General features: G+C 37.1%; 1 protein-coding gene across 1 annotated transcript; it reads right to left on the bottom strand.

Moving 5' to 3' along the window:
- Positions 1–311: 311 nt before the first annotated feature.
- LOC128031971 (putative receptor-like protein kinase At3g47110) lies at positions 312–2,036 on the bottom strand. Its single transcript, XM_052621185.1, has 2 exons — positions 1,835–2,036; positions 312–1,780 (listed from the first exon to the last, which is right to left on the bottom strand). Exons 1-2 carry the CDS (start codon positions 2,034–2,036, stop codon positions 312–314), a joined length of 1,671 nt encoding a protein of 556 aa, XP_052477145.1.
- Positions 2,037–9,967: the final 7,931 nt, after the last annotated feature.

Here is a 9,967-nt window from a genome sequence, read left to right as displayed (position 1 = left end):
AGCATGAAGCCAACACTCGATTCCATACAGGCCATGAAGACCAAGCAAAGCTGGAACAGATGCAAGGGCTGCTGATGCAAGCTCATTTTGTTCATTTTGTTATATTTAGTTGATGAAATGAGTGTTAGTTCATTTCTAACTAAGTTAGCTTCGATTGATGTAATTAGCTTATGTATGAGTCAGTAAACACGCTTTGTATAAGTTTACAAGCTAAGATTTCAAGTTTCTATGTAATTAGTGGAGGTAGGTAATTACTTGTTGATTTTGACAAGCCTTATGCTTGAGTTATGTAATCGCTTCAAGCCATTGTTTTATGTATGAATGAAATCAGTTTTGTTCATCAATATTCTCTCAAATTTCCCCAGCTTATTCTCTTCTTTCTTTAACTCGAAATTGTTTGTTTGCTCAGCAAGTTTCGAGGCTTGCTCGACAAGATACTTGCTGAGTCTGCTTGATTCTGTTGTTGCACCAACAGAAACATTCAACTTAACTAAAGTTTTCAAGTTCCCCACTTCCATAGGAAGAGGACCGGTCAGGCGGTTTTGATCCAAGTCCAATGATTTTGATAGAGAGGGGAGACTCACTAGTTCTGGAGGTATAGTTCCATTCAATTCATTGTTATAAAGACGCAGCAAAAACAAGTTCTTACAGTTTCCAAGACTTGAAGGTATGCTTCCTTGGAGATTGTTCTGCTCTAGCCATATCTGGTTCAACAAGGTGAGATTTCCAATGGAGGATGGGATTTCACTTGACAATTTGTTTTTACCAAATCCCACTTCTTGTAGCTTATAAAGCTTGCCTATTCCTTCAGGGATGGTTCCTGTCAGCTGATTGTAGTGCATGCTTAATGAGTTTAAGCCAATGAGATTTCCAATATCAGAAGGAATTCCCCCTGAAATTTTATTCCCTGATATACCGAAAACTTGAAGATGGGTTGAAAGATTGGCCAGGGAACTCGGATTTTGCCCTCCAAAGTTATTGCCATCTAGATTTAGTTCAATTAACTGGCTGAAGTTGACGAGAGAGGTGATGAAGCTAAGTTCATTGGCCTGCCCTTTTCCAAGATTGTTTCCAAAAACACCGAGCCATGACAACTTCTTTAGATTTCCCAAAACAGCAGGAACCCCTCCAGAGAACTTGTTTACTGACAGTTCAAGGAATTCAGGGTTGGAAGCATTTGATAATGATACGGGAATGACACCACTCAAATGGTTTGCAGAAATACGAAATACTTGAATATTTGGCAGAGTAAGGCCTATGTCCCAAGGAAGGCTTCCTTCAAGTTGGTTATATCGCATAAACAAGGTAGTAAGATACGAAAGGTTGTAGATGGAAGAAGGAATCAAACCTGATAGTGAATTATCAGCAACATTAAGTATGTTCAAGCTTTTAAGCTGCCCTATTGATTCTGGAATTCTTCTCCTCATCTCATTTCCTTGTATTGACAGCACCTTCAACGACGAAATGTTTCCAAAAGAATCCGGTATAGGTCCCTCAAAATAGTTTCTGTCAAGGTATACTTCAACCAGGTTTGACATGGAACCAAACTCAGCCGGAATATGACCAGTGAAGTTGTTTCGACTCAAATGGAGAATTCTCAAGTTAAAACAACTAGATAGGTTGACTGGAATCGGCCCTGTTAACGAATTATTAGCCAAAACAACACGTTGCAACCTGGAAAGCCGACCTATCTCCGGTGGAACTACGCCTCGGAAGCTATTGTTTGAGAGATCAAGGAGTCGAAGAAAGCTGAGGTTAGCAATTGAAGGAGATATAGAGCCTGACAAGCCCTAAGAGTTTAAATTCAAGATGGAAACTCTCTGGTGTTGAGGACTGCATGAAACTCCCTTCCACAGGCAAAAGTGGAGAGATTCATTCCATGACGTAGTGACGTTCATAGGATCCTTGGTTATGTGAGCCTTGAAGGCAAGTAAGGCGGCATGGTCTGTTAAGTTGGTGAAGGTGGCACATATTGCAGATGGAAAATAAAGGTTGAAGCATAAGAGGATAGCAACATAGGAAACAAATGGATGCATTGTATTCATTTGAAATGAATAATCTTGGGTTTGGCAGCGGGAAGAGATGATTCATTCTAGTGCTACGGAATCAATCAATAAGGAAGAGCCGATTCCCGTATTTCTGCCGTGTTGACTTGGATGCTAATCCCGGTCTTGCCGGGGTAAACATGAAAACAGCTCATACCTAACAATGTTTTAAAGTGGACACCGCTGTCGCAGGTTAGAAGACCAGAGAGAGCGATATTTGTTTCATGGAAAATAAACAAGACAATAAAACTTAATTGACTTACAAAATAGCAAGTTATTTTCCGGAAAAAAAAAGTTGTTTTATGAGTCATTTTATTTTTATATTTTGTAATAAAATTTTATTTTAATTTTAAAATATTAAAATATTAAAAATCAAATATTAAAATGTGTATACATATTTAGCCTTTTCTATTTAATAATATAATAAATTATTTTAACAATAAATAATATTCTTAATATATTATTAAAAATATTTATATTAATATTTTAATAATAAATATTTATTACAATTTATAAATATTTAATAATCATCATTTTATAGGCAAAATAAGGTCTATAGGCCGTTTTTTTAATTAGAATTTTACATCGGTTTTAAATTTAATTAGAGATATAGGCCAATTTAGTAGGAAAGCACGTCAAGCTGGACTCGCTTTCCAGCTAACTGTCACATTCCAATGGCTTTTTGACTTTTTTCAACGATAAAAAAAAATAAATACAAGGAACTTTTTTGACCGTTTAATTTAGTAGGATATCGAGGAGGTAATTCACTCTAGCGGAATATGCGCCGCCTATGGCTGCGCAATATTCGGGTCACTTCGGTCCAGGTATTCCCATTTAATTAAGTAACCCTGTGTTTTATTCACAAGCACCATCGCACTATGGACCACCACTACATGTGATCGGTTCTTCTATTCTTGCAGGTACATATTTCGCTCTATCGACGTCCCCTGCATACTACACCCTTGCGTAGATGTCGATGCTGAACCCCGTGTTGGGGTAGACACTGACATACCCACCACCACCAATGCAAGCGTCCATGCAATAGTCGATGGCGATGTTGATGCCTGGTACCTTTCCGACGTACCCAGGATTTGGGGCACCTTGCGGTTTCACGCCTATATTGACCCAAACACCGCGTGCATCACTATTTTACAGGGGTGGCTCATCGCCGCAATTGGTGGACGAGGGAGTGGGGGATACACGATGGCAGACGAGGATAACATAGCAGTCGACCTTGGAGGAAGATGATAGTAGTGCTAATCCCGAAGATACGATTGCCTAGGGGGCTATGGTAGGTACATATTTGGGCAATAATGATGATGAGGAGGAAGTCTATAGGTCCGCACCTTTGGATTCACCTCTGGATGCACTACCGGTTGCACCTTTGGATGCACTTTCGATTGCACCTCCAGTTGAACCTCTAGTTGTACGGTCGGTTGTACGAAGAAATCTTCCACGCAACCTTTATCCACCATTTTGTGGCACACATTCTCCTCTACAACAGGATTAAGTTTATTTTTTCTTACAATTATTGTGATGTAAATACAAAGATGTCATAAATAAAAAAAATCAGGGTTATTCATTCAAACAAAACATTTGTCTTTATTATTATCTATGTTTCAACTTTTGATGGAAAACATGTTGGACGAGCTTAACCTTTAGATGTAGTAGGGAAATCATAGTAAGCAAAAAATTCAAAAATAAAATGGAAACAAACATCACAAAAATTGTACTACTAATATTGAAATAAAGAATGCATACCACCAACTAGTCTTACAGAATTGGGTGAGTTTTCATTTTTCTTGAGATTCCTAAGCTTAACATTTCCAAAGTTGGAGTCATTAGGGCTAATGTGTGAAGGTGAATACTCTAACTTGAAATCAATTCTCATTTTTCGTTGAGGGAGTGGAGATGGAAAATCTAATTTCTCTTTGTTTTTCCTACTAGCTGAACCTGACAATTCACAAACCTCAATTGAGTTCCACCTGCCAAATTAAGTGCATTTTTTTATCAGTATTCTTTGTAAGTTCCACCTACCATATTGCACCACTACGGACCTCAAGCTTAACATGGCTTGAGAGTTGGTTTCCATATTTTCTCACAAAATTTTTAGGAATCCCTTGGTAATAACCATATACGGTTATGGTCAATGAACTTCATGAATGAAACTGATTACAAAGTAGATATATGAAAAGGAGGAAAAGAATAAATAAATAGTTACAAGTCTCCTATAAGTTATAGTTTCTTGAATAATGACTTTGAAAGAATTAGGAGTTTTGGAGGTAAAAACGGAACGATCATCGTTTGTACAAGGTTAATATGCCCTAACATTTCCCTATACAAAAAACATGTTGGCTTCATATGCCCTGGGTTTTTACAATACCCGCATAATTTCTGTTGATCATGCCTCTCTCGAATATCCATATTGTTCTTTATCCAAGTGGAATTCGGACTACCTTTGGGATGCAATGTAGTTTCTTATTTGGCACCAACTCGCATGGTGCGCTGGACACATGCGGCCACATACTCTCATTTGGGATGGGTGGAAATTCAAGACTTCACACACTATGAATGTGTTGTAGTCGATAAACGTCGTTGATGTAAGGTGCATACTCAAACCACATATTCCCACATGCGACAATTACATGTGCGCATAAGAACCAAAGTGCTTGGAATCTCCCACAATCGTAGGTCCCTTTTGTTAGGTTCACACGATAAGATGCACCTAATATTTCTTGGTCAGGCATAGTATGTTTCGTGACTCTAAAATCGAGGTTTTGACGTGAGTGGTACACTACATACATCATGTTCACTCTCACTGTACTTCGCCGAATCTTTTGCATCACGTCATCACAGAATATATCATCGTTCACTATTTGTCCAGCATACGTCGACTCGCTCTTAGGAAATAAGGTGGCCAGTTGAAAGTATTTCTCTTTAAAAATCAATGTTACTGGCAAATGATGCATCCCCTTTAGTATTGAATTTATGCACTTGGACAAGTTTGATGTTATGTGCTCGTACTGTAAACCCCCATTATATGATTGCGTCCACTTTTCAAACGATATATTTGAAATATATGTCGTACCGTAGGCATTAATGGTGCTTATGTTGTTCAATTTTTGATGGAAAACATATTGGATGAGCTTGTAACCTGTCAATAAATTGGTATCGGTTAGTGAAATGAAATAACACCATAATTGAAAATTTGATATCCAGTGAATGCATAATTGGAACTACAAACCCATGTTGATGACTAGATCTCGCTCAATTGCTGAAGGATATTTTTGGTTGTAGTTGGATCCCACATGTCAAATGCAGTATCGATGATGAGTGCAATTACAGAGGGATCCATGACAATCAATCACCGAGAATATTCTAACTCCCCTGTCTAGTATGACACATATGTCAAGCTGCAAGAAAACGAGGTGGCACAACTGGCTTAGAAAGAAATCCCAATCATCTACCATTTCTTCAAGAGTTATTATTGTCCTTAGCAACGACAAGCAACCGATACTCTAATACCTTCCGTATAGCCAGGTTCCATCAATTTGGACCATAGGTTTATAGTACTGAAATGTCTCTCTACATTACTCAAAGGTCTAAAAGAATCAGTAGAATACTCTTTTCCCAGGGACCATATGATTGTCGGAATGCCCTGGGCGCATTTCGAGATTTCTTATTAAACGTAGTACATACCAATCCATTACCTGACACAATTGCCATAGATAGTTATACAAACCCTCTTACCCGTGATGCAACTTCTCTATAGCCTTCTATTTTGCAACCTATACTTTGTAGTAGGTTGGAGTATACTGGTACTTGCTACGTATGTTCGTAATCAGCACTGGTATTTCAATTCAGGGACTAGCCTTAACCATTGGTAGAATAATGTCAACAATTATGTCCGAGTCTAGCCTCTGATGGTCCTGACTTGCACTCGTTGCAACGCATGTATAGGGACCCAAATACTTCTTTATCATCCATAGTCTGGTTTCCTTTTGGTAAGATGCCATGATTTTCCACTTACACCTTCCGTCCTTCATTTTGCACTTTCCTTTAAATTTCTCAGAGCATGACTTCATAATGTAGTAGTTCATGCCTTTCTTAATGTTGTACCGCTTTAGTGCAACAAGAAAAACATATTTGTTAGGGTATTTCATTCTAACTTCCAGTACTTGTACTTCATGAACTATGCTTACATGACCAGGTATTCTGTGCGAAAGTCGAGAAAACTTTAAACCACCCTTGATCGATAGGTCGATGTTCGTCATGTGGGGTAGATATTTATACACCCTAAATTGTGGATCTGGGTTCAAAGCATTGTCTGAGGCGTCATCGTTAGACTAGCAAATTTCTAGATCCATTGTAACCGGATACAGTTCAAAAAATAGTACCACTTCTGAACTATCTGGACCGTGTTTTTAGATTAGCTCAGGTTCTGACTCCTCCCCCTCGTTTGCGTCTGTAGCCCCTTTTTCCTCACCTACATCCATTTCCTCATTCGCACCTTCATTATCACCTTCGAGCATGGTGTAAGACGTACCCTTGCCGACCCCGTCAAAAGGAGTAGGTTATCGATTCTCCTATAACCCACATGCTCGCCAGAATAGTCTTTGGGTTGATGATTAGTGTACGTCGATAATCCCTTGGTATAACTGCTTTCGCCCCATAACATCGACCAAGTGCCGAAGTTGAAATTGAATGTACTGATTGAGTGTCGAGCCCGATTGTCCGGATTTGTGTTATGTTGATACCCTGATTGGTACTGATCCTCGAAGTTTAGGTCAATGTCGAAGGTCGATGAGTGTTTGCCCATCGATGTTTCAGGAACATCGTTGTAGCCGCTTTGAAGAAGGGTAGAAAACCCACCGCACAACTGTATAGTAGGAGTTTCTGCTTGAACTTCGGTACCCGTATTCACTGCGATAGAGGTCGAAGATGGGCCAGATTCATCAGTATTGGTGAACTCGACATATAACTCAATAACAACTTTTCTACTTGAGATATGCACTGATATGACTGTCTCGAGATGCATCTCACTAATCACATTGAATAACTATACTTATAAGGGTCAATAGATGCAAGAAATTTGCATTGCAACCTCGTAATTCTTCTTTGGCTTGATCACCAAACTTTTCTCCTAATTCTAGTTAGTAGTTCACGCATTTGAATGGTACTATTGAACGCTAATTCCACGGACTTCGATCCTACAAACACCAAACTCTGTATTATAGATTTGGTTATCGTAATATATAACAGATTTCACTCATTGACTCATTTCAATACCGGTCACAGTTTAAATGAATAAACGCAAAGAAATAAGTAGAGAGTTGTCTGAATGAGTACACACAACTCTCACCCGTGATGCAAGATTTTTTTGTTTAATATTAACTTGATGTGTGTCTATGTTATGAAAAATACAACACTTTTATAGGAAAATCATGTAGAGAGAAAGATAATGCGTGCTATGAGTTTTGTTTACGAATGCATACATTCATTGCATAGTGTATGGTGCAAATAATTTTTATCATGCATTTAGAACTCATATAATTTTTTTCGAGATTTTGTGTTTCATAACGTGCACAACAGTCATTTGAAAATGTTCTTTCTACCTGAAACAGTAAAATATGTTAGAGAAAGCTCGCCCTGCTAGCAGGAAAGCCCCCCAGCTGGGCGAGCTTTCTCTAACATGTTAACTATTCCTGGGGCTGAAAGGCCTGAAGCTTCAAATAATTTAGATGATTTAAATGCTTCAACACACTTAGAATATGTTCTAGTGCACTTTGAAGGTTTTCCTTTGCAAATAGACCCTTCAATACAACTATACAATGACTCTCACATACCAAGCTTCATCATACATCACTTATATAATTTCTCTCTAATACTTTCTCTTTCTCCATTATAAACCATTTCCTAGTCTTAAAAATTACGGTTGCTAAAAGTATTTGGTTTACGTTCAAGTTATTCTTGAGTCATCGGTGATATGATATCGCTCCAAGCTACACACATTTCATATATCATGCCAAGATGGGATCATTGCCTCTGAAACCTATCCAAGGGAAGTTAGTTATAGGGTGATTTTACTTTGTATGATCAAGGGTGGAAGTCGACCTGGAGGTCTCAATCAATGGCCGTTATGTGGTAATTGTTTGGGGTATAACAAGGGAGTCAATTGACAGTCGTTATGCAGCCACAAGCTCAATCTTTTTGAATCACCTAAAAATGATGCCCTACAAATACCATACAGAAGTTTGAGGTCATATTCATGCAGAAAAACTTTGGTGCTTCTAGCTATAATCGGTGTAATTTTTTTCTCCATTTCCAAGCAACTAGTACCTTTAACCTTCATTCTTGTTCGAAGGCCGACACCATCGTAGACACAAGAGGACTCTCAAGCGGGGAGCAGCTGTTACGATACAGTAAAGGTGATGCTCCTTTTGAAGTGACGGAGATTGTAGTTACTACACAACACATTAATAACTACAACTGCTGTCGCGCCAACTCAAGTTTAACCTGTACTGTGTCGAAACATCTGCTGTCCTCCTGAAAGCTCTCTTGTGTCCACCTCGGTGTCAGACTTTAGACAAGAATGAAAGGTTAGAGATATCGATTGCTTGGAAATAGAGAAAAAAAATTACGTTGATTACACCGGAAGTCCCCAAAGTTATTCTATATAATTATGGCCTCAATCTTATATAGAGTATATATAGGGCATTATTTTCGGGTATCCAAAAATTTTGAACTCCTGACCATGTTACAACCGACACCTAGCCCCCCGGTTATACTCGAACCTGTGACTGCATCATGGCCGCAGACTGGGACCTTTACGTTGAATTCAACCCCTGATTGTATCAATCATTATTACCCCGAAACTGAATTTCCCCATGATGGGTTTCTAAGGTCATGGTCCTATCCTTCCATGACATATGAAATTATGTGTGTTGAGGCATGTTATCACATCCCCAACCCTTTAAAACTACCTAATAACTTTCGTTGTTTTAGTCAAAAACCCTGAATACTTTCAAAATACCCGAAACCCTAAAACACTTTAAACTAAAACCCTAACCCCAATAAAATTAAAATCCTAACCAGAAGAGAGAGAACTGGAAAGTGCATCCAGCTGGACGGGCTTTCCAGCTAAATCAGCCTGTATCCCTAACTAAATATAAAACCAGTGTAAAACCCTAATTAAAAAAAGTTAGCCTATAGGCCTTATTTTGCCCATTTTATAGTATAAAAATGAATATTTTAATTAGATAAATATGTGTATTTGTTTAAATCATGCTTAGCTTTATTTCTTCCTACTCAAATATGTCACTATCTATTTTTATGTAAGTAATATATGTGATTTAAATTAATTTTTAATTAGGCATTCTTTATTATTAAGTTTTTATATCATATTATATTATTATAAAATTTATTTCGATTGTCAACACAAAATTTTACTATCATATTTTGTAACAAATATATTTATGTTGTGTTTGTTTCAAAACAACTTTTAAAAATGATTTCGAAAAAATTTGCAATGAAAATATTTTACTCAAATTCATCCAATACCCAAAAACAATAACTTTTTCAAAAGATCAATCCATATTTTAGAAATCATTTTCTAAAGCTATTTTAATGAAACAAGTGCAACCGAATTAATTGCAATGGATACAAAGTGGATACGATATTAATCCTCATATATCTATTATTCAAATCCATTTTACTTTTATAGTTAACTAATTCAAATTTAGACATTTGAATTCATTATTTACTTAAGTTTTTTTAATTTTTATCTACAAATATTGTTAATAAATACAAATATTTAGTGAATTTAAATATCCATTGCATAATTTAATTAATTTGAATTTAAGGTAGATAATAAACAAATTGTATTTTAAAATATATTTACAAATTCAAATTTAAATTTTCTA

This window comes from Gossypium raimondii, chromosome 9 (genome assembly GCF_025698545.1).
Source record: "Gossypium raimondii isolate GPD5lz chromosome 9, ASM2569854v1, whole genome shotgun sequence".
In the NCBI taxonomy this organism is placed as follows: domain Eukaryota; kingdom Viridiplantae; phylum Streptophyta; class Magnoliopsida; order Malvales; family Malvaceae; genus Gossypium; species Gossypium raimondii.
The sequence above is the reverse complement of the archived record's forward strand: the minus strand, read 5'-3'. Positions and strand labels throughout refer to the sequence as shown.